This window comes from Electrona antarctica, assembly GCF_951216825.1.
Source record: "Electrona antarctica genome assembly, chromosome: 8".
Taxonomy (NCBI): domain Eukaryota; kingdom Metazoa; phylum Chordata; class Actinopteri; order Myctophiformes; family Myctophidae; genus Electrona; species Electrona antarctica.
In genome coordinates, this window is record NC_136789.1 from 14,404,941 (window position 1) to 14,431,042 (window position 26,102).

At 43.5% G+C, this 26,102-nt stretch overlaps 1 protein-coding gene across 1 annotated transcript in view; it reads left to right on the forward strand.

Annotated features, from left to right (window-relative positions):
- The window catches only part of dlg2 (discs, large homolog 2), a 220,597-nt gene that overhangs the window by 41,079 nt on the left and 153,416 nt on the right, over positions 1-26,102 (forward strand). The window contains exon 3 of the mRNA XM_079508565.1: positions 8,783-8,851. Within this exon, the coding sequence (XP_079364691.1) occupies positions 8,783-8,851 (69 nt within the window). The remainder of the gene's footprint in view (positions 1-8,782; positions 8,852-26,102) is intronic.

Below are 26,102 nucleotides of genomic sequence, written 5' to 3' on the forward strand. Positions count from 1 at the left end.
GTGGCATTTAAGGCAAGGCATTCAATTTTGCAAAGTTAAACTAGAGCATATGTAAACACCATTGATTGATATTGATTTGTTGAGAATATCCAGTCCTACAGTACCAGGATGTGGTAGTGAAGAAGAATTAGTGACTGCCATGTAAAATGGACACAGACAGAGGCGAAAACATAATCTCTTCCTGCTGGACTCATTTCTAAATGAAGGAAGCACGCACGACTCCAACTTGTTCAATCTCTTTGATCATTTATTTTACTGAGTGCACGGTCGGGAAGTCACTTTTAAGTAAGGGTTAATCACCCTGAAGCCTCACCCTGACCACCCTGAGCCTCACCCTGACCACCCTGAGCCTCACCCTGACCACCCTGAGCCTCACCCTGAGACACTTTTAAGTCACTTTTAAGTAAGGGATAATATCTGTCTAGGTGGTCATTGTCGGGAGATAATTCACCAATAGGGAGTTTAACCACCGAGGCGAAGCCGAGGTGGTTAATCACCCTGAGCCTCACCCTGACCACCTAGCCAGATTATCCCGCTTATTACATGGCTACCTAACATAAATTAATAAATTGACCCAAAACACAACAAAAAAGGTATTCCATAAGTTCGCGCTTGCTGCGTCTGCCCAGCTACAGGGCTGGAGCACTGTCGGAAAACAAGGAAGTGAGTTGATCAAATAGAATCCATTTTCGGGTACTGCTTTGTCTATTTCTAGCTCAAATGTTTTCAAAAACATTTTTGAGAGCAATGTTTAGCTGTAAATGACATTGTGTGTCACTCTAGTAGTGTGTGTGTGTTTACATGGCTGTCATGTTGGAAACAGCAGTAAATCAAGCGGGACGCAGCTGGTGCTCAGAGGGTTTGATTAGGCAGCGGTCTGTTATAGAGCGCTGAATTCAACGATTGACCAATCAGAATCAAGCATTCAACCAAGCCATGTAATAAAGAAGGATAATACCAGCACTCACGGAACTGTCCTTGAAGGCACTTTATTGTTTCATCTTAGGTATGGACAGCACAACAACAAACTTGTTTCGGCGTGTAGCCTTTGTCAGTGTTGTATCTACATTGCGTTATATTAGCCTACTAATTATGAACGATGCTTGGCTTGAGCCTACAATGCCAGTGGTAGCACTATAAATCATGTTCTGATAATACATAAACATTAACCTTATCAAAGCACAGTCATTATTGTCATTGCAGACTGGCTGACTTACTGTCCATCCATGGATAATTGGATATTAACCGAATATATGCCAGCCACCAGATGGCTCCATACAGAGCCAGTGCCAGTAAAATGCAATAGAAGACTCTCTTTAGTCAGCTTCTTTAAGCTGCGTTTAACCGGAAGTGGTTGTGTGATGAGTGATAGCCTCACCCCAGAGCGTCATCTGTCAACATCAAGATTGCTTTTCTACACGCAAGGTCAGATTAAAGTTTTATTAAGCTCTAAACATCGTCCTTTACCTCAATCTGAGCACCAAATATGCTTTAGATTTGGAATCAATGACATGGGAGCTACCGGAGGCTAGCGACTGATGCTAAAAACATCCAACAGACGGTAAATAAAATAATATTAATTCTGGATTAAGAGACATTAAAGAAACTTGATATTTCCTGGGTTGGCAAAAGGGGGGTTAACACTCTTTGCCTGCCACGGTCATGTGCAGTCTAATGGTGCTCCGTAACTGGGTTAGATCATAATAAATGAACATTAATGAGATTAAAAATGAAGTTGAATGCCCCTACTGAATACTGGAAAGATCCAAAAATAAAGTTTGATTCACTGTCGGCTTGTTCTTTGTCATTGTATGGCATGTCATGATCTAGTAATTGCGTTTTGACCCATACGTCCATGTGGAAATCAGTTGGCTGTTCTGTTCATTGCAACGAGGAAGTCAATCTTTTCTAATTTGATTAGTTTACTGCCTTTTTGTTGTCATTGTCCAGCGCCTGCACCGGACATGCCAAACTACACGGACTGTGGGTCGATCCTTTCTTTAACCATGGGTTAAGATTTTGTTTTGTTTTCCTTGTTACTCACTAATCACACTATCACAGGCTACATTCATGAGCTGGACAAAAAATATTTTTATTGCCAGTAAAGAGCAGTTGGAAAGAAGCAAAGCATTTTTGTTGGATACACTTACAGCCACATTTGAATGCATCAATTATTTATTTTTCCCTGGACCAAACAGGACACCCCAAGTCCTCTCTCAAAACAAGAGTAGCTAATAAATTAATATATATATTTGTTTGTATTCTTATTATGATTTTGAAACCCATGATTGAATCCCTTGCCTGTCAAATGTATTGCTAAGTTTACCACATAGGCGGCGGTCTATCTTTGTTTTGGCACAAGCTATATTTTAGAGGCATTTTGACTTAACCTTATGATTATCCTACCTAGCGGCGCGTGAGCACCGGGTGGAGTCTTTTTGCGCCACAGCTGTCAAATTTGTGGACATGTACTGTAGTGTAGCTCCGCATTGTGCCTTCAGCTCGGCCAATATAAACGTTGTAGGGGGTCTTTGAGCCCCCAAAGTGGCCCATCCCGGCCATAGACCATCTGGTGCATTGTAGGGCGGAGGCATTAAGGAACTGTTGTATGTTGCCCCTGTCTTCAGATGTCTGCCACTTGTGATACAGCAATCCGTTGATGTCAGTGATGCTGGGCAGTGCCAAGATCACTCAGTGTGCTGTCCGGCTTCCATCCAACTCCAGGCCAGATTGATGAGCACATCGTCGTCCTTCTCTCAGTGCAGGTTGTGCAGGGTGAGGGGTTTGGTGTCCTTCTCTCAGTGCAGGGTGAGGGGTTTGGTGTTGGCGGGGTTGTCACGGATCCTCTCAGTCACTGTAACTGTCTGCTACTAGTGGTGCCGCTGTGCTCCGTAGTCCGTGCTAGTGTTGGTTTTGACAGCACATTCTGATTTAGTTTAGTCATAGTCTTTTGAATACAATTTCATTTAGGTTTAGTCATATTTTAATTATCTGAAATATTTTAGTGTTAGTCTTGTTTTAGCCGACTGAATGTCATAATCTACAGTTGATTTTGTTGACTAAACTGTGTTTTGGCAGGCCTTGATGCCCGATTTTGCACTCTGAAAATAGCAGATCTACAAGCTCAACATCTAGTCCCTCCCGAATATTTTCATCTAGTTTTTATTCGTTGACGAAATTGTCAATATACGTCTTAGTTTTAGTCAACATTGCTTAGTTTTTATTGCATTTTTATTCAGTTTTTCCCCAGTGAAAAAAGGTAGGCAACAAACATTTTTCATCATTTTTAGTCGACGAAATAAACACTAGTCCTTACCTCTAGTCACTGACAATACTGATACACTCACAGTTTCTCAGGACGGTGACATCGAGACAGCCTGCTTCACTGCTGTCACCACAGCTCCCCCATCGATCAAGCACATTCAGTCCAATGACATAGCCTACTCATCCTGGATCTCTGCCAGCCACAGAGATCTAAGTGCGTTTCCATCAAGCCCTGTCCATCAAGCCCTGCATTAAGGCTTTTGCGCATAAATTCCTGAATGGACACACGGTCTTCATTTAACGCAAAAACACTTTTGCGCTTGAAGGGGGTGGATTGATCAAAAAAATCACACCTCTTATCATCATAGATCATGACGTAAATTCTCCATTCATTGTCAATGGGAATTTAATGTTTGTGTAAGACGAAAATCTACACCAATGAAATGTGCAAATGGGGTATGGACACACTTGCGGAAGAGGTTTCTAATTAGAAGCTTTGAACCTGCATTATATCGCTTTTGAACAGTTGGAAAAGAAAAAAAACACATGCATGTGAAGAGAGGGGCGCTCTTATACATCACATTCCGTGCTCAACCAATCAAATCATCACAAATGTAATTCCGGCCAATCACTTTTGGCATCTTCACTTTGCTCAGCCAATCAAATCATCACTATGGGATTATCAGCCATTCACAAGTCTATGTTTGTGTTCACACAAATCCGGAAAGCTGGGCATAGGAGCGGCTAGCGCCCCTCAAAAAAAACACACGCCGGGGAGTCAGTGGAGTGAACGGGGGGTGGGTGGCCAGGGTCAGGGTGGGTGTGATGTGGATACATTTACTCACTCTCATTCAGGATCCTAGCAGCGCTGTTTTTGAAGCCTCTGCTGTCTGCAGGCTCTTGCTCTCCCCCGGAGAGTGCGTTGACGTTGCTACTACAGGGAAAACATGCACATGTACATATGTTACTTTTTTTTTTACTTGTTGTTTGCTTCTTGCACTGTTTCTTCTGTCCCTTTGTTTGCTGTGCTTGCTGTATTTGATGTTTGATGTTTATGTTATGTTATCTATGCTGCTGCATTGTCTGGAGGAAGGAAGCCAAACAAAAATAAGTTCTCTTATGTATCTTACACAAGATGTAACAATTAAGTACAACCTTGAACCTTGAACTTGAACTAGAAATGACATCAACACAGCCAAAATGTAAATTCACGGTCATCGCGTCCATTCACAAAAGTCAGAGGCGTCCCTGTGCTTGAAAACGAAACCTAACCAATCCCTGTCAAGTCAACACGCGCTTATTTATTTAACAGACCTGATTGAAAGACAGCCTCTGGACAGCATAGAGGACTTGCAGCCCAATCGCCAACCAGTCAGTCCGTGTATAATATTTTTGTATAGCCTAAAAGAAAGTCAAAAAGTAAAATAGCACTACCTACTGCTTATTTCATGAACGCATTTAATATCAGTCGATGGAAACGCTGAAAAATCTTATTTTTCGAATTTATGAACATTTGCTTCCTATTTTCAAAAAGGCTTTGAGTGTCTGTATCTGTAGATAGTCAGTCAACCACAGAGGGACTCCTGAGTCTGGCTGGATCCCTAGACGTACTAAGGAGATGAGAGGGAGGCTCCCATGTCAATCAATCATGTTGTTAAGTTCACACACAGTTCAGACATATTCCGTCAGCCTGGCCTATCCTTCCCGACTTGGGAAAGCAGTGTCGTCCTGTACTAACGGCAGCGGAGCTGGAGGGTTCAATGACATCGAAGCTGGGTAATTAAACACAATGTGTTTAACATTTAGGCCACTTACAGTCGTTCCCTCATCTCTTGTGACTGGTGCGGTGAGACTGAAGACACCTGCTGTACTGGCTATTCGTCCCACCCACCCGACTTGTGTGATGTAGGCAGAGGCAGTCAAAGCATGACAGAGAAAGAATTTTAGAGAATCATAGAATATCCATCCATTGCTCCTTGAACAAAGACTTGTGGATGTAATGCAAGAAGGCAGGATAGTTGCAATGTATCAGTTTGTTTATGACATACAGTAGGGTCCTTATCTCTCCTTTTCTCCTCTCCATCTGGTGGACAGTTGTTACCTGGCTTCATTCTTGAAGGCAGTCCAGCCAAATAATTGTTCCCGAGTAGCCATAAGCGGCCGTCTGCCTGTCAGCTGCTCTTGCCAGCACTCCTGTCTTGGGCTAGGCCTGCGCCTTCTGGCTTGTAAGAGAGGCCGGCATCTTTATAATCTGGTACCATCACCCGGCATTGAGTGTCTGCTCAGCGGCATACAACTCTCTCTCTCTCTCTGCCACTTCCCCTAGAGACACTTACCTTAATTTCCTTGAAAATGAAGTATGCCGGTTGCATTAACAATTTGTAATTGGTAATACATTACAGATATAATCACTATTGTCAACAACAGAATGTGGAGGGGTGTTGTCCATTGGGGTTTTTCTGTTTTGACTGCTAGTTGTTTTGTTTTGTTTGTTTTGCTTGTCTCTTTCTTTTGTGTAAGTCATGTGTATTTTGTATGCTTTATTGTAAAATCAATAAAAAAAAGAAAATGAAGTATGCTGGCAACATAACTCGATAGGAATACTTTTTTTATACACGCACGCACGCACGCACGCACGCACGCACGCACGCACGCACGCACGCACACACACACACACACACACACACACACACACACACACACACACACACACACAAAGCAAATAATTTCAAACTTGAGCAGTGGAGGGAGGGAGGTGCTCCCTGCAGATACTCGTATCCCTCATTGTTTCCCCCAAAATTACACACGCATGAAATAAATGGTCAATGAACATTGACCAACAACATTAATCACAAATGACACATGCATACCCCCAATGCATTCCCATGGCAATTAATAACACAATAGCAGAACAGTAGAACACTAAACCGCACACGGAGGCATGCTGGAAAAACACTCCACAGCCACTATAACCATCGGTCAGTGTACCCATTTCTTCCTACTTATTTTTCTTCACATTAGAGCACAAATCAGCCAACAAGCTTGGCGAAGACTTTTGGCAGCTGTATTGAACTCCAGCCGGCTGTATTATGCAAATTTTCCTGTGATTTCAGCTTTTTCCGCATTCACATTATTTGCAAGGTTTTAAATTGATTGAATGAGAATAGAATATAACTTGTATCTTGACTTAATTAACATTTTGGAATGCTAAATGTAAGAACACATAATTACTCAGTGAAAGCAGGATTGGATAAAGAAAATGTATTCCACAATGCACTCGATATTGGGAAAAATCATGCTTATACTGTACTGTGGTCACTTACTACAATAGGCTATGTTGATATATTTTACTTCAATATTTGAGGAAAAAAACATTTATTCTGTTGTCTTGGTCCAACAAACTATTGCTATTACAGAGCTATTTATTACAGTCTATCGTGAGCATTGATCTTCTAGACTCATGTTTCTCAACATCTGGACAGGGGCCCACCAGTGGTCCAAATGGTCCCTTATGGGTCTGCAACCCTGAGACAAATGGAACCTTACCAGAGTGATCTAGTAGTGATTACATTTTTGACCAGGACTATGTTTGAAGTCTCTAATAATCTCTGGAGTGACGGGGCCATCATTTATGAAGCTAGCATAAGCATTGTTTGTATTCACCACTAATCTATTCTAGACGTAATTCTCAATCAGAGTGACATGATGCCGCCCACCGCCCCACTTACTCCGCAATCACAGACATCTGCGAGGCGTTATTATGTTTGGTATAAAAGCTCACTCTCTCACTGCCTCCGCGTCGGCTGGTTCACCTTGGTCCACAGTCACAGAGGCACGATGAATCTTGTTTTACATCGGGCGGTAAGTCATCCAGTCTGTCTCCCTCTCACACACTTAAATAATGTTTGTAGTTCCTCTTCTTATTGTCAGTCTCTGTGTATTTCATTTTTTTTGTCACCTTGTATTTTACCGTTTCTCCCTGTGAATTGAGTGACGGAAGGAAACCTTGTATCTTACCGTATCTTGTGGATAAAGAGGCCCCTTCGCCTGTATCAAAAGACTTACCCGGACACCTGGACATTCCAAATTGAGCCCACCTGAGCCCCAGAAGCTCGTTTTGACTTTTGATGACAAATAGGACGATTAATGACCATACTTACCCGCTGGAACGCTGTGGAAAGATGCCTATTCTAACCCTAAACTAAACCCTATTCTAACCCTGAGCTAACCACTTACCTGTTGATCTGTGAATGAAGGCCCTAAGCTAAACCCGGCACCTACCTTGGAAGGCCGCCGACGACCAGTAGACCCCACCCCAGGAAGAAAGGCTGCATTAATAATCTTTCAGTTATCTCCCAGCCTTAGTGAGGACACTGAGGCCTATAAAGTGACGTTTCGTTCCTTTGGATGATGATGATATAACGAACTCTTACCTTTCAGTGCGAAGACCTGAGGAAAAGAAGAAGTTAATGCATGATTGTTAATTTGAAAATGAAGTAATTTGATTTTGCGGCCTTGAACCTTTGTTAAATAAAACACGCTGAGGCGTGTCAGACCCTTGGTGCCTTTGTCTCTGTGTGGTGATTTGTATCAGACCTTCACAATAGGTTTCGTAGTACATGTATAGGTTTACTCTACCTGGGATGCTAATTCTAATTAAAGGCATACCAAATCAACAAGGTGCCCAGCCAAGTATAGTTGCCCAGTGTATTTTTAAGTGCCAATACTCTAAGTGTAATACACGGTAGTACTACGAAATCCTTCAAATAATTCTGAAACGTATAAAGTTCAATATTTATAATAGTTACAGTATGTGATAATGAGAAATGCTTTTAATTGTCACACTATAGTGTAAGATTAATTTGATGTGTGTAAGACTTATATAAAGATATAAATATTGAATAAATGGAAACCCTGGAAAGTAGTTTCAATGGTAATTTCATAATATTCTGCCATTAGGGTAAATCTGGGATTTTAATGGATTGGTGTTGCTGAAGGGAAAGACTAATATATACAATTGCACAAGAGTTAAGCTGCTCTTGTCAGCACCAACTATTACAACATGGTCTGTTATAATATGTAATGGAATAAAGAAATATAGTCTTTGTCTGAGTAGTTTTAAAATATTGAAATATCTTTCTGTTATAATGAAATATTAAATCAGATTATTCAATCTGGCTTTTAGGTCAGTCTTAAAGGACTTGTACTTAACCACTTAAAGGGTTTAAGCTTTAAACCCTGTTTTTAACTCATTGACCGCCAGGAACGCTCTTAACTTGGCTCTTAACTCGTTTCCTTCTAAACCTTTTTTTGTTTTTTTTGCCAGAATTTGTCGGATGTACAAGCCCACACCCGTCGCGTTGCGACACATTGCAATGCTTTGTGAGCTTGTAGATCGGCTATTCCTGTCAAATATTCTCCCCCAGAATAGGGGGCAGTTGTGCTGAAGTGAGTAAAATACTTTACTGTTTGTCTTCATGGACTTACTGTACGTGTGCACTTGTGTTTGTGTTCCCAGCAGAGAGACCCGAGTAGCTCAGAGCCCGGTGGGACAGAAGAAGCAGAGAGCACTGTCAAGACGTCTGAGGTGTGTACCTTCTTTAGGGCAGATGTGTTCCAGTGTATGCCTTTGTGTAATGAATTGTGCATGGTCAAATTACTTGTCTTTGCTTTGATCTTACTGGTGGTTGCTGACCAAACACAGTATCACATCACATTCATTATCGTGTCATGGTCAATACCTCTTTGGTTCCCCCTTTCATAATCTCATTGTATGATTTCACTTGGTGATGATTAGCCATGGCATGGTAGACCAGTCCTAGTATAATGCACCTTTAACACCTTCCACCCTTGAAGCTACAGTGTACTACCTGATTCCTCAAGAAGTCACTTAGCTCCATAATCCACACATCAATGAAAGCACCGAAGTTAATGAGCTTATCTCTGGGCCAAGGACAAGGAGTCGGTCTTTGGGCTTAGGCCTCCATTCCCTTTTCCCAAATGTCTGTTAATTATCATTCCTGTAAGAAATAATCCATGCAAGTATTTGAACTTAATTGCATGGTTCTCAGTAGTTTGTTTAAAAGGGGAAAATTAGTCACTGTGTGAATATGGCCAAATGCATTGTGTCTTCATCCTCAAAGTAATAATAAATATTTACAGCAGAGTCATACAGAAACGGTACTTGCCAGCTAGTTTAAATAGGCCAATACAATGGTTCAATGGAGTAATGGCTTTCCATGCAGAACTTTACTTGATAAGATATCATGTCAGTGTCAAGTTAGGTTAGAGGGTCACGTCAGGCGTAGGATTGATTCTGGGATAGTGTCCCATCACTGTCTGACAAACCAGCGATGGCCCCGCCTTGTGTCTTCCTCTGAGTGACAGACCAGACAGGGGGAGGTTAACATTCGTTCACTCTATCTAATGCAATAAAGAGAAGCTTCCTGAGTCTCATATACTGACGAGATTAACTCTGTGGCGCTGGGAGGGAGAGCGTGAGGGACAGTATGTCCGGCAGAAGCGAGCGCTAACCAGGACTGTACGGCCACAGCAAACTCCACAAATGAAAGCGGTAATTAAAGTAGAATTCTACAATGCATCTCTTCAGCGGGAATGCCGATCGCCCTCCAGCAAACAGGTACCAAGAAAGTCGGGAGAGATGTATGGTGGGGCTGTAGAGGATGGCATGGGGTAGGATAGGGAAGTTGGCTGAAGTAGGGCTACAACTATTGATTATTGTCTTGGCGATTATTCTATCGTTAACTTTTTCAATGAATCGAATAATTGAGATGATTGTTTACTTTTTAAATATACGTACCGGTATATCAACGAAGCAATGAAACACTTACGGCATTTCTTTTTTTTTCTTTATAATTTTTATAATTTCATTTTTCACCCCTGTGTCAATTATCTAATGTGATCCTGGGCTCTACACACCCTCCGCCAACCTAGTCTCCATATATGGGGGACATGGGGAGAGCAACGGACTTGAACTCATGCTTCCTTCATGCCTGAGTGTCCAAGTTGCTCCTTTACACCTGACAGCGGGGAGTTTCCCTGGTTGGACATAGCGTGTGGAAGGAACACGTTATTCCAACCAGTTCCTTTCCCCTCCATCAGGCGCCCCGGCTGGCCAGGGGGAGGCAGTTTACTTAGGGCATTTCATACAGCATGTATGCCGTGCAAACATTTAGAAAATTGCCGACCTTTTTTTTTAAGGTCTGGCAGATTTATCTGACAACGATGCAATGTTGTGAGCTTGTAGATGAGACATCTTCCCTATCTTTTTGCCTATAATAACATGCCCACAATAGGGATTAATACATCATTTTATTAAATGATCAATTGTTTATAAATACCCATTTATAAACTATTTATAACTGTTGCCAAGACCAATAGTTTTCTGGGAAGGCAATGTGTAGAGCTGAAATTGTGAGTTTAAACACCAGAGTCCAGGCAGCCAAGTTGAGTGATGACAGGAGAGCCTGATACGTTATTGATTGCTCACAGGACGACACTGAGAAACACTGAGGAGTTGGAACCTTTGCGCACATTGTGCTACATAATAACATCTCCTTCTCTGAGTGTAACCTCACTCTTCACACACCTGCCACATTAAATTGACTGCTTGGCATTACAGACTGGCTTAGGCTGTAATAATTGCACTTGAGATGTACTAGTTATATCGACTGATACTGTGTACATACAGTACAGTAGAAGATTGGAAAGTAATATCAGTAACAGGCGTGTAAAGTTGTAAAGATATTATAGCAACGTGTGTATGTGTGTGTGTGTGTGTGTGTGTGTGTGTGTGTGTGTGTGTGTGTGTGTGTGTGTGTGTGTGTGTGTGTGTGTGTGTGTGTGTTTCAATCTGTATGTACAGTATGTTTCAATCAATCTGTACTGTATGTATCTGTAATGTCTGTAGGAGTGCAGGGCTTCATCAGAAATGACTTTGGACAGAAAAAACTTTAAACTTCGAGAGTGACTTATTACTTTACCTGGGTTACATCTTCTGATAGGTGTACTTGAATGTTGACATGACATAATAATCCCATCTAGTGTTTCATTAGCGCGACAGAACGTGACAAAATAGGCTACAGCTGAGCTTTGTTATGCTGCTGCCTGCTGCATGAACACAGTAACACACTGTAAAGATACCAAGAAGGTGTGGACAGTGATCTCACTGTTATGCAACACGGAAGTAGTACAGTAGTACAGTACTGGTTTATAAACCAGTGAGTCAGTGATGTATATTCGTGACATCACTGACGAATCCTTGGTGTTACTCTTCCTGCGACCGAGTAGCCTCGGTCATAGATATATATAAACTCTAGATAGCTCACCCGCGCTGTTGGCCAATGGAGAGCGACGTCGTTACGTGGCGGCCATCTTACCTCGGGACACATAACATTGTGTCTATGGGGCATGTACTCTTAAATGACCATAACTTGCTCAATTTTCAACCGATTTTCAAACGGTTTGGTTTGTTATAAACGCCAGAGACGTCCGCATACTTATATGCTTTTATACGACGTTCATATAAAAAATATAAATTAAGCCGATAAGCGTCCTGAATCATAGCCACGTTGACAACGTTTGTATTAAACCAACCCGTTTGTAAATCCGTCAAGATTTGAGCGAGTTATGACTGTTTCTGTTTGAGCTGCCATTGAACATACTGTACTGTAGCCCCGAAGTAAGATGGCTGCCGGGTGAACGACGTCAGAAACTCCGCCTTGAGCCATCTAGTGTTTATATATATATCTATGGCCTCGGTACCCAGGCTTTCTTGTCACCGTCGTCTTTTTTTTGAGTGGTGCAACCACTCCAACGAACAGCAATGTCCGTGTCCGTGTTTGTGTGTGACTATGTGACCAGTACCAATGAGTACCAAAAGTGGCGCTGTTGTGCCAGAAACGAAGAGAGAGACATAGTGCTGCATGTTGCCTGCTAATGAGAGAGAGAGAGAGAGAGAGAGAGAGAGAGAGAGAGAGAGAGAGAGAGAGAGAGAGACAGAGAGAGAGAGAGACAGAGAGAGAGAGAGACAGAGAGGGGGGGGGGGATTTGCACCACTCGGTTCACACGGGTGTGATTTTTTTCTTATGCCCGGTGCATTGCACCGTCGATATTGTCGCCACTGGTCCTACCGGGGAAAATCCCCCCTGTCAGTTGATACGATACGGTAGAGGGAGAGTAGCGCCCAGGATTACAGTTTAGGAAATTGGCACCGGGTGAAAAAAGAGTTACAACAAAATTGTGGGATGAAAAAAATAGATTAAAAAAATATATTGGTGGATAATCTCCAAGTATTACACTATACATTCGTAATACTGTGTAGTTACCATTTCTATAGGTCGATCTAATTTTTAACCATCAACATAATATTATCACCGTAATAGAATACAAACATTAAAAAAAAAATCTATCAATATGCCTAAATGGGCCTGCTTAATTTATTGGGCTAAATTATATTACTATACTGTGATGTGATTATAAAGAGCAAATAAAATAGGGAAGAGCATATATATGTACAGTACCAATGATACAAGGACAAATGAGTTTATGTAAATATAAACTCAATTGTAATGTAAAATAAAAGTCTACCTATTGATCCATACATTTTTAATAATTATCATACAACTGAGAAATTATGCATTTGTTTGTATAAGAGCTAATACATGCAGGGTATAGACCTAAAAGCTGCTTATTTATGTATAATGCAATTTGGTTCCATATAGTTTTCCTGCTACTAAGCTTGCAAGATGAAAGATAACCCCAAACATCAAATATTTACACATCATTGCATAAGTCATTGTGCTGTCTGTGACTTGCATCTACTCTGTGCGCCCTGTGAGAACAATATACTTCCGACAACATAATGCATCTGAGAAGTGTTAAGTATTCCACCACACATTGCTGGAAGTGCATGCATAATAATTAGTTTAGTTTAGTTTAGTTTAGTTCAATCATCGACAGTATGACAGAAATCATTTTACATCTCATCCAACATTTCAACAATTACTGTATACTACTGTACTGGTAAATGGTAAATGGTGCATTTATATAGCGCCTTTATCCAAGGCGCTTTACATAGATTGTGCTTTACATTGACCCATTCACACACACATTCATACACCGATTGCGGCGGAAGCCGTGCAAGGTACCAACCAGCACATCGGGAGCAATTTGGGGTTCAGTGTCTTGCCCAAGGACACTTCGACATGTAGACAGGAGGAGCCGGGATTCGAACCGCCGACCCATGGATCATTGGACGACCTGCTCTACCTCTTGAGCCACAGTCGCCTCACTGGAGGCTTTCGTACTGGAATCGAAAGCCATGATTGAGAACCATTTCAATGGTTCTTAATCTCTCTCCATGTTTTTTTAGGCTGAGTAAAGTAACGTCAAGCCAAGGACTCATAGAATAGAACTAATAGTGGCACTAAGGCCAACTGTTAAGATAAAATACTTTTAAGGAAGTCGACGGTAAGGTGGTACAGAGGGTGCAGACAAATGGATAATTTACTGCAAACCAAAAAAACAACATCATATTGCAAAAGGGTAAGAATTCTAAACACAGCCTACAAGAAGTGACCAGAACAAAGAGAATATATAATGTATTAAGGTACCATCAATTACAGTACAAAATAAAAAGGACACAGCATACTGTATGGACACAAATAATGGCATGAAAACACCCATCCATACCACAGTATAAACTCAACCCTAAGTTTACAAAACAAGTATCACACACCCAAGCCTTTTTCACTTACTTTTAATGGTGTGCAGCAATCTAGACAGCTGCTATACCAGTTCAGTCAAGCTATATGAATTATTAATACTTACTGTAATACATAATACTCTATAATCCTATCCTACAGTTCATGCTGCGTTCCCCTCAGAAGTATAGCACTGTCTTCAAACCTAAAAGCTGGTGCGGACTGGCGACTGTATTATGTGTAGGAATTGTGTAGGAAAGGGGTCGAGCGATAATACAGCATTAGAAAGTAGGCTACCAAAATATATATGAATCTTCCTTCATCGTTATTGTAGTTGTTGCTTTATTTCTTGTCTTAATTTCAAACCTGTTTTTTCTATGGTGTTTCATCAGTGTAAAAAAAATCCAATCAAATGTTCATTTAAGTGTATCTTATCAAGTATACATTTGACAGTATACGGTCATTTATCGTGTGCATGTAGTGCTTATCTGTTTGTTTGCGTAGGCAAGCACTTAGAGGTGTGTGAGTGTGCGTGCGTGTGTGTGTGTGTGTGTGTGTGTGTGTGTGTGTGTGTGTGTGTGTGTGTGTGTGTGTGTGTGTGTGTGTGTGTGTGCACGTGTGTGTGTGCATGTGTGCGTGCTTGCTTGCGTACATTTGTGATGTCATAAGCAAGAGTCGTTTTGTTCACCACACACACAGGAATTGGATATGGCCTTGGCCACACACGCTCGCTCACTCTGTGTCTCTCTCTCACAAAAACACAGATTATTCTTTTCCGTCTGACAGTGACCAATCATCATCCAGTATTTTCTTGCTGCATGAATAATAATGAAAGAATTAGAATCAACATTGCGTGGAAGTCTGGGTCAGCGCCGAGGGAATGGCAGACCGGGGTGGTGGTCCCACTATTTAAAAAGGGGGATCAGAGGGTGTGTGCCAATTACAGAGGTATCACATTACTCAGCCTCCCTGGGAAAGTCTACGCCAAGGTGCTCGAAAGGAGGGTCCGGCCGATAGTCGAACCTCAGATTCAGGAGGAGCAATGTGGATTCCGTCCTGGCCGTGGAACAACTGACCAGATCTATACTCTTGCAGGAATCCTGGAGAAGGCATGGGAGTATGCATGTCCGGTCTACATGTGTTTTGTGGATTTGGAGAAGGCATATGACCGGGTCCCCCGGGAGGTCCTGTGGGAGGTGCTGCGGGAGTATGGGGTGAGGGGGACCTTATTGAGGTCCATCCAATCTCTGTACACCCAAAGCGAGAGCTGTGTCCGTGTGCTCGGGAGTAAGTCGGATTCGTTTCCGGTGGGGGTTGGCCTCCGCCAGGGCTGCGCATTGTCACAAATCCTGTTTGTGATTTTCATGGACAGGATCTCGAGACGAAGTCGTGGCGGAGAGGGTATTCGGCTCGGTGACCTAAGGGTTGAATCACTGCTTTTTGCAGATGATTTGGTCCTGATGGCACCATCGGTCCAAGACCTTCAGCTCTCACTGGACCGGTTCGCAGCCGAGTGTACGGCGGCTGGGATGAGGATCAGCGTCTCCAAATCTGAGGCCATGGTTCTCAGCAGGAAACCGGTGGATTGTGCAGTCCGGGTAGGGAATGAGGCATTACCCCAGGTGAAGGAGTTCAAGTATCTCGGGGTCTTGTTCACGAGTGAGGGGAGGACGGAGAAGGAGATCAGCCGGAGAATCGGAGCGGCAGGGGCGGTATTGCAGTCGCTGTATCGCACTGTTGTGACGAAAAGAGAGTTGAGCCAGAAGGCAAAGCTCTCTGTCTACCGAGCAATCTTCGTTCCTACTCTCACCTATGGTCATGAAGTGTGGGTCATGACCGAAAGAATAAGGTCGCGAATACAAGCGGCCGAAATTAGTTTTCTTCGACGGGTGGCTGGCATCTCCCTTAGAGATAGGGTGAGAAGTTCAGTCACACGAGAGAGACTTGGAGTAGAACCGCTGCTCCTTCGCCTGGAAAGGAGTCAGCTGAGGTGGTTCGGGCATCTGGTTAGGATGCCTCGCGGGCGCCTCCCTAGGGAGGTCCTCGACGCACGTCCCACTGGGAGGAGACCCCGGGGCAGACCAAGGCGCAGTTGGAGGAAATACATCGACTCACTGGCCTTGGAACGTCTCGGAATCCCCCAGGAGGAAGTCACTAATGTTGCTGTGGAGAGGGAAGTCTGGAGCACTCTGGTGGAGCTGTTGCCCCCGCGACCCGACTACGGATAAGCGGTTGAAGATGGATGGATGATGGATGGAATTAGAATGAGCAGGAGACACACTAACTTCTCAAATGTTAGCCGTCAAACACATCAACGCTCACACACACACACACACATGCACAAAGACACACGCGTGCACGCACACACACACACACATGCACAAAGACACACGCGCGCACACACACACACACACACACGCGCACGCACACACACAAAAGCCTGATTTGTACTTAATTGTGGTGGACAGTTGTCGCACACTGAAAATGGCAGATCTACAAAAGCACCTCCCGCTGCGACACATTGTGAGCTTGTAGATTGGCTATGTTCGGTGTGCACTGCGCACGTCTAAATCAGGGGTAATAGCCAAGTGAGACGGAGAGCATGGGAATCAAATTCCTTCCGCTTAACTGGCAGCAGTACTGCCGTCTTCCACTCTGTTCTCCCCCCCCCCGCCCGCCTCTCTCTCTCTCTCTCCATCCCCTCTCTCTCTCTGTCTCCCTCTCTCTCGCTGCACACCGCTGCTCAGTCGCTCAGCAGAAGAGGGGAGAGCAGAAGAGGAGAGGAGCCTGTCTAAAGCAGGAGAGAGAGAGAGAGAGAGAGAGAGAGAGAGAGAGGTGGATGAACGTCAGAGAGGGAGAGAAGCTCAGGAATGCTCTTGGGTCGGAGTAGGGGGCCAAGCCAGCGGCTCGCTCGCTTGTCGTGCGCGCTTGCCGTGCGCGCTGCACACGCGTGTCGGTTGATGACGCTTGGCAGCCTCTGAGATGGCGTTAGGAATCCTGATTGCCTTCAGTGCTGTGGAGGAGGCATCCCGTTTCTCGCAGGGGGCCCACATGTAGTAGTGTCTGTCCGCCGTACTCTTCCTCGCCAACGAGCGCAAGTGTGTGTCTGTGGTGTGTATGTCTGTGCACATGGAGCAGCTTCGGTCCCCTTCTACTTCTCCTTCTTCTGATCCTCCTCTTCAGCAAACTCTCTTTTTTCTCTGTTAATTATTTTTCTTTTTTCACACTGCTATTCTATTCTTTTAGTTTCGTGTGTGTGTGAGAGAAAGAGAGAGAGAGAGAGAGAGAGACAGAGAGAGTATGAGAGTGTGTGAGTGTTTTCAGCGGCAGTGGCCATGAGTTTGAACATAGGTTGAGAGCTCTTTTTTCCCACCATCAGTATGGATTGCCTTTGCATTGTCACTACTAAGGTAAGATGCTCAGTTTGAATGAGTGATTGACTGGATTAGAGAGAGAGAGAGAGAGAGAGAGAGATTGTTGGATGCCAGCAAGTCAGGAGGAAAGAAGCTTGCTCTGTGCAGTGGTTATTTCTGGATGTTTGTGCAAGGCAAAATGCTCAGTGTAATTGAACTGTGTGAGTGTGAAAATTGACACAAATGGACCCGTATCGACCCTTGGGTCAATTTGGGTCCTTGCAGCGTGTGTGTAGGGCACACATAGCGTATATACAGTATAGCGACATGATATTGACATTGTGATATGATACTGCACTAGGTATCATCTGGTACGTATTTTGGATATCGTCTCTGTCGGGTGGCACCCTCATTATGTCCAAAACAGTTACTTTTCAGGATTCAAATGGCAAAAGTAGCAGATCCACAAGCTTGTGGATCTGCGGTAAACTGCGGAAACAGCTCCACCAGAGAGCTCCAGATTTCCCTCTTCAGCGCAACATTAGTAACTTCCTCCTGGGGGATCCCGAGGCGTTCCAATACCAGTGAGTCGATGTAATCCCTCCATCTCATCCTTGGTCTGCCCGGGAGTCTCCTCCCAGTGGGATGTGCCTCGAGGACCTCCCTAGGGAGACGCTCGAGAGGCATCCTAACCAGATGCCCGAACCACCTAAGCTGGCTCCTTTCCAGGCGAAGAAGCAGCGACTTCTCACCCTATCTCTAAGAGAGATGCCAGCCACCCGTTGAAGAAAACTCACTTGTATTCGTGACCTTATTCTTTCGTTCATGACCCACATTTCATGACCATAGGTGAGAGTAGAAACGAAGATTGCTTGTTCTGGCTCACCAGAAGAAAATATCTGGTCAATACGATTTTTCTATTGACAAGATCTGTAGAGGGCGCAGTGGAGTAACTAAAACATATTTTTCTTCCGGTGAAATATTTTCTTTTCTGGCCTAAAGGTGGCCTTACACTAGCCGATAATCGGGCATTTTTGACGCTCGGGGGGTGCCCGACTCAATCGGGCACCCCCCGCGCGCGATCGGGATCGGCCCGATCAACATCAAGAATGTTTGATATTCGCTCGGCCCCGCTCCGATTATCCTGTAGTGTGTGGTGCTGTCAGATTTCAAATGCCCGATTATCGGCTAGTGTAAGGCCACCTTAAAAGTGCATTTTATACGTGTGGTGTAGGGGTCAGAGTGTGTCCACTAGGGAAAGTAGGCTTTCAACTCCACAAAACCATCTTTGTATTGGTGAGTAGCGAAAGTGTTATTTTTATTTTTGCATCAGTCGACACGACCCGACAGGCAGTGCAGCCTTTCATGCGTGTGCAGGAAGTTGAAAGTACCATAGCGTTAAGGAGATGTCCTCCTAACGCTATGGACCAAAGCTACTGCTTGTGATGCTTTTGTGTGACACTGCCTGTATAGTGTGGTCTGAAGTAGGGCATTCATTTATGAAAAGAACACAAAAAGAGATGAGATGTTTCTGCCTGACAACAGCAATATCATCTGAGATTTTGGATAATGGTATATATTATGATGTGGAATAAATGTGGCCTTTCCTGGTTTTAAAGGCGGCATCACACAGTAAGCTTCATGGATTCAAGATTGAAGCAGGTTTATATCATTGCTGTCGGGTAGAAACTTCTTATCTCCATAATTCAACTTTTTGTGTTTTTTCAAAAGTTGCAGATCTGCGAGCTTAAAACGCTGCGTGAATCGACAAATTTGCTACTTTTGATATTTTTTTAATTTGAATCCTGAAAAGTAACAGTTTTGGACGCGTGGAGGTTTCCACCTGACAGAGACGGTATGTCACTCACTCATACCGGTATACAAGCAGCTAAATGTTGGTGCGGCACGCTCCACAAGACTGTTCTAGCAACAACATTTACAATACAACATCTTTGTCACTCACTTTAGCACCAGTGCCTCATCACTATGCGTTTCAAAGGGAATAATCTAATAACTGACTGTTGCCAAAGGATGTTTTCATTGTGTGTGTGTTTGTGTCTGTGTGTGTGTGTGTGTGTGTGTGTGTGTGTGTGTGTGTGTGTGTGGGTGTGGGTGTGTGTGTGCGCGCGCGCGTGTTTTGGAGGTTCTCAGAATACCTATACTTTGACTCAAGTACTGGGGTTGAGTGTTTTGTTCACCACTGGCAGCTTACAATGGAGAACTTAGAACACACACACACACACACACACACACTCACACAACCAGAGGCTATGGCTAATTGGGGGTCCTTGACATGGATACGTTTGGGAATGGGAACCCCTGCCTAGTGACATGTGACAACAACCCTTCAAACTTGTTTGAAACTGGTTTTTAATTACTTTTTTGTTTAACTGGACCATTTCCACCTGCATTTCCCCATATTACAAAAAACATAATATATCTAATCTAATCTAACTACAAATGTCTCTGTACGTCTGTAATCCACGTAACCCCACCTACTGTACTTCAAATTCAACACACGCGTTCCACACCCCCACAGGGAGTGCCGCCGCAAAAGGCCAGAACCGCCACAAAAGGCCTCTGCCCGGGCCAGACTCCATACCGCCACAAAAGGCCTCTGCCCGGGCCAGACTCCATATCGCCACAAAAGGCCTCTGCCTGGGCCAGACTCCATATATGGGCATACAAGGGGACACAGCTGACATCACAAGCCCTCTGCCCGGGCCAGACTCCATAATATTATTTGGGCATGCCTAAATACGGGTTCGTCCCACCGACTTCTGACATCATTCTGACATCTGCATAGACTCCATATTCACTCCATGGAGCTGGCCTGTTCTGACATCATTCTGACATCTGCATAGACTCCATATTCACTCCATGGAGCTGGCCTGTTCTGACATCATTCTAACGTCTGCATAGACTCCATATTTGGGCATGCTTGACAAAGCACTCCATATATGGGCATAAAAGGGACACAGACATAATATCTGGGTGTGGCATGCATTTCCAACTTGCATCGTTCCAAGTAGGCCAGTGCCCAATGGACACCACTGTAGAGGCCCTAACGGTCACCACTCTAGTCATTACATTTTTTGAAAGGCAATTAGCCCTTCGCTAAGTCCCTCCCGTCCTTGTCCAATAGGCACGTTAGCAGTGAGGAGACAGGGAAAGCTGTCCTACTCCCCCATAGAGATGCATGGTAAATTACGGGATTTCTCCATATAAATAATCAATCATTTCAATAGCAAGAGCATCAAAATGTCTTCTAAATCTAGTCAACCAGGCCTGCAGTAGGCTATAGCCTGGCTAATAAGCCTTTGCCAACGGCTGATTCGGTCTGGCTTATTAGCCAGGCTAAGTAGGCTATGCACTAGACAAATTTGCATGACATTATTTAAATAAACTAGAAATACGAGAAAATGACAGAGGGAGAAATCGACTTTTAACGACCACCCGACAGGAGTTCATGTTATGTTGCACGGTAAGACCACGGTCATTAGTATTATTGCCATCACCTGGGTGGGTCAGTCGTGTAACTTTCTCAACATTAAGCCATATATATGTTCAACAACACAGCCATGCAAAATAACATTGACAGCTATGAGGTGGCGAAAGCTTGACCTGCATAGCAACAGTTGCTAAACTATTTGGATTGGCATTGGACAATCTCTTTTTGGGGTGGGATTTAGCGAAGGGCTAATTGTGAAGATTGGCTACTATTATCTAGTTAATGGTGTTGTGTCTTCATTATTGTCCTTGTTCCTTTTAACTACAGTATCCGCGAGTGCATCAAAGTTGAAGGGCTCCATTTTTGTCTCCTAAAGCCACTATTTGGGGATTTAAGAGGGTGTTCCCCCACTAAAGTTGGTATTTTGGTTACCTGTCTAAATCCCTTAAACACCTCCGTTACCCGTTATATTATGCATAGGTGTGGTTTGGGCGTTACACAATTAGACCAATCACCAGTCCACGTCCCATTGCCTTTAATAGATCCCTTATGCGTTGCCCGTTAGTGCTATATTGCTTCATAGCCTCAGCCCGTTGTTGCCTCACTTGTGCTGCACCCCCCGCCCCCCATGTCGTTCTTTTTTTTTCCACACGCAAAGAGCCAAGAACACTCGTCTTTTCATTGAGTCACAACTTGCTAAATTTTAAAGTTCTATGTAAACTACGAAATTAGGGCTTTCATTTGGTATATAGATCGTGCGTGTAGATCGTCTCTACGGAACGGTATGAAGCGAAAAGGAAAGTTCGGCAAGTCGGATTAAACCATTTGCTGCGCTGGTGATGAACTGAAGAGCAAATGGAATCGCGCACGCGGCACAATAAGCCGCACAATGGCTGGCAGGCTGGCACAAATAACTTCTTTGACTATACAATTATATAAACACAATGGACACATGAAGTGGCAGGCACTCACTTCAGCTGATTATAGGAAAATAACAAAGAGATGCAATATGAATATTGGAGAGATGAGGCAGCCTGACTAGTCTGTGCCTGGACATCTCCATTGAAGCGCACGGTGGCCGCTCTTTACCAAACTAATTTGGTACGCCTTACAGGTGCTTTTAAATGCCACTATCGCTTTCCCAATTGTATGTGACCAAAATAGCAATTTAGGGGAAAGCGTGCCAACACGCCCATGACCACACCTCTAGGCGCAAATACCGGTGTCGGCCAAAAAGATAGCGGGTGATGCTGGGCGAAAATACCATTAAGGGACAGAGAAAGCTCCTATATTCGTAATTTTCGGGCAGCGGCTGAATTGCGGTAACCTGACTCCGCCAGATGGGGCAGCAGAGAGTACACTGGGTTCCCCCCTCCTGCTCCCATCTGGGAACTCTCAGGCAGACTTGATGCTCCGGCCACCAAACGGCCTGGCCAATCAGCGGCAGCTAGAGGCGGGATCAAGGCATACACAGTGCTGCCTTGGTGTGTGTGTGTGTGTGTGTGTGTGTGTGTGTGTGTGTGTGTGTGTGTGTGTGTGTGTGTGTGTGTGTGTGTGTGTGTGTGTGTGTGTGTGTGTGTGTGTGTGTGTGTGTGTGTGTGTGTGTGTGTGTGTGTGTGTGTGTGTGTGTGTGTGTGTGTGTGTTTTCCTGATCTATCTGAGCACACACATAAACTCACATGTGGCCGGTGCGGGGAGTCACATGGACAATTACGATGTTGATTCGCTGAAAGCCATGGTGAAATATTCACGCTTGTTTTGTGTTCAGTGTGTGGAGCCATTACTGAGAAACCCAGCATGTGCTGCCTCCCCCTAAAGTGGTTCACATCATGTGCCTCTGTGTTGTGATGAACTTTGCTGGGTGAGGTCAGGGGTAAACCATAAACTGTGGTTGAACTGAATTGGACTTTGCTGTGGATGGATGTGGATGCATGGAAGGGGATGTTGAATCACAAGGTGAGATTGCGCAGCCAGTGCATTATAGTGACTGTTTTGTAGTGTTTTATAGTGTATTAACTTACTCTACCATACATATTTGTTATAATAATGTTACATTCACTAAGACAGGTTTGTGAACGGCTTTAACACCGGGTCCATTTGGTTACATTTTGTCTTTGAGTTACACAGTTTGTACAATCCTTGAGTTACAAATGGGTAAATTAACCATGAGGATTTTACTGGAGACTTTGCAGACTTGACATGTGTGCATTAATGTACAGTATATGCATGTTGGTTACACATGTGCACACAGCCCTGCATCTTGTCACTGTACTGTGCACAGTACATGCACTACTGTACACAGCTGATCATCTTACTGACAAGTGTGTGGTACCAATACCATACTGTATATATACTGGTGGTGTACTGTATACCAAAACGTTATAATTTGAAGGATCCACTACACTTAGTTCTGACCTTGGCATTCTCAAGTGCAGTGTTGTGTATGAGTATGACTGGCACACAATTTGGAATACAACGTGAAAATTGAACTCAAAATCACCCCGGCATGGGCCGGCAAGCAGTTTGTTGTTTTGTCCATCTATCAAAAGGGGAGACTTCTGTACATCATACACTGTGGCTCAGGAGGTATAGTGCAGGTCGTCCAATGATCCATGGGTCGGCGTTTCGAAACCCGGCTCCTCCTGTATACATGTCGAAGTGTCCTTGGGCAAGACACTGAACCCTACATTGCCTCCAATGAGTCGGTCGGTGTGAGCTTGCCACCATTGGTGTGTGAATGTGGGTTAGGGTTAGTGACGCTGGCGTTGACTGTTCGCCGCTTCACCTCCCAATGTATGAATGAATAAACCATTGTAAAGCGATTTGAGCACTTGGAAAAGTGCTATAAAAATGCCATTCATTCATTGAGACCAATGATTGTGATGAACGATGTTGTGCTTTTGTCATTGAACATTGAGAAATGTTTGGCTTTTAGGCTTTGTAAATACTAAAGCCTCTCCAATTGATCCAAAATGCCGCAGCTCGCTTGGTCTTCAACGAGCCAAAATTCTCACATCTCACATTCTCACAGTCTCCCCGCTACTCCGCTCCCTCCATTGGCTCCCGGTCGCTGCCTGCACAGAATACAAAACTCTGATGCTGGCATTCAAAGCAACCAAAGGCATGGCACCCCCATATCTTGCACGTCTGATCGAACCCCACAAACCCTCCCGCGCAATCAGATCAGCCAACATATATAGCCAAAATATATCATGTACTATGGAAAAAATATTTGTAATAATTTTATAATTAAAATAAAATGTATTTAAAATAGCGTAAAAAAATTATAATTATAAATAGGAAAAGGCTAAGCTAGCAGATCGGCTATTTCTTTTTTATTTATTTTTGAGACCTTTCTGCCTTTAATAATAGTACACAGTAGAGAGAGACAGGAAACAGGAGAGAGGTGAAACAGTGAGTGACACGCGGCAACGGTAGTTTGGCTCAGGAATTGAACCTGCGACTCGCATCAGAGAGCCTATACAGTATGTGGAATGTGCCTTAACCCCCAATATTTTGGCTATTTTTGACCATGTTTGAAAATGTATGAACGCTTTTAACATTTATCATGCCGCTTATGCAAAAGTTGCAATTATCTCAAATAATCACGACTACGCAATGATGTAATACAATCAGATGTATGCAATAGTTAGCTATTGTAAACCTGGTAAATTGACAGTGGTGGAAACAGTCCTGAATTAAAAATGTACTTGAGTAAAAGTATTGTTGTCAAAATATAAAGTACCTAAAACACCGCATGTGACACATTGTGAGCTTGTAGATCGGCTATTTTCAAATGGCCGAAATGTATACAGAGCTGAAGTGGTTATTAATGCATGTTTTATTAATCTACAACTACAAAGTAACTAGTAACAAAAAATTGTAGTGGAATAAAAGTACAATATTTGTCGTGGAGTAAAAGTACTAAAAATTGGAAATATTCCAGTAAAGTAAAAAAATATACCTCAAAATTGTACTTAAGTACAGTGCTAGAGTAAATGTACTTAGTTACTTTACACCACTGTGAATACATGCACGCCGTGCTGAGGTATCGTAGACTCGACTGTGTATGACATCATTAAGGGGGCTGACATGCTTTATGTATGACATCATTAAGGGGGCTGACATGCTTTATGTAATGTTCAAGTGTAGCCCACACACAATGAGGAATCCTATCAACTGCAGCTGCATAGTAGGTTCCCACGTCGCTCTCTGCTAGAAACCTTGTATGTCCAAAAACTGTTACTTTGCAGGAAATGAAAAAAATGATCTGTGTTCCAATGGATCCAATTCATACTCTTCATTCGTTGAATATTCATAAACCCTGTGGGTGTCGGGCAGAAACCTCCTCTAGCCACCAACTGTTTTTTTTTCTAAATGAATGTCCTACTTTGCAATTACTTCAGGGGTAGGCAACCTTAGTCCACTCACATCTATATACATATTACACCCTGCACATCATTCTACATTCATTCAAACTGATAACTGTGACTGGGGAGGGAGTCTGGACAAGTCTAATGATCATTATATCCTATTTTTTTTTTTTTTCAGTCTAGAAAACCAGACATGATCAAACATTGTCCTCTATTTTCCTCCTTTTTCAAAATATATTAAAAAGTAGCAAAAATAGCATACCTAACAAGCTCACAAGGCGTCTCATCGCAACACATAATTATGAGCTTGTAGATCGGCTATTTATGCTGTAGTGTGAACGAGTATTAATTTCCGCCATGCCTCCTACAAGTGAAGGAGCAGGACACAACAGCGCCAAACGTACAAGAACACATTATTTTATACTTCTTATGCATCTTAATCAAGAGGCTTATTGTCCTATCTGCTCCAGTGTGTTCTTCTATGTCTGATGGACATATTCAAGGTTTCTGCCCGACAGCAACGTTCTGCTTTTGAAATGCATTTTCTTTTTCTTTTTTATATCTGAATGTGTGTCATGAGAGAAGACAACCATAGGCCAGATTAATGAACAAAGCCGTTTGTGCTGGGTATCGTATGCAGATGTGGTGGCACAAACTTTGTGACTGTTAGCTTTGTGCTAAAATGTCTCCAAAGGTGAGTCATAGATTTGTGTGACCTTGTAGGATTGCTGTTGATGTGCTTTATAAATAAATGTTTCATGCAGTGACTCAAGGTCCTGCCACATCACATCAAAAGTGGAAATGGGTTTGTCAAGTTTTCAGAAGAAGTGTGTGTGCGTGCGTGCGTGCGTGCGTGCGTGCGTGCGTGCGTGTGACGCACACACACACGCGTGCACGTCACTCACTCACTCACTCACTCACTCACTCACTCACTCAC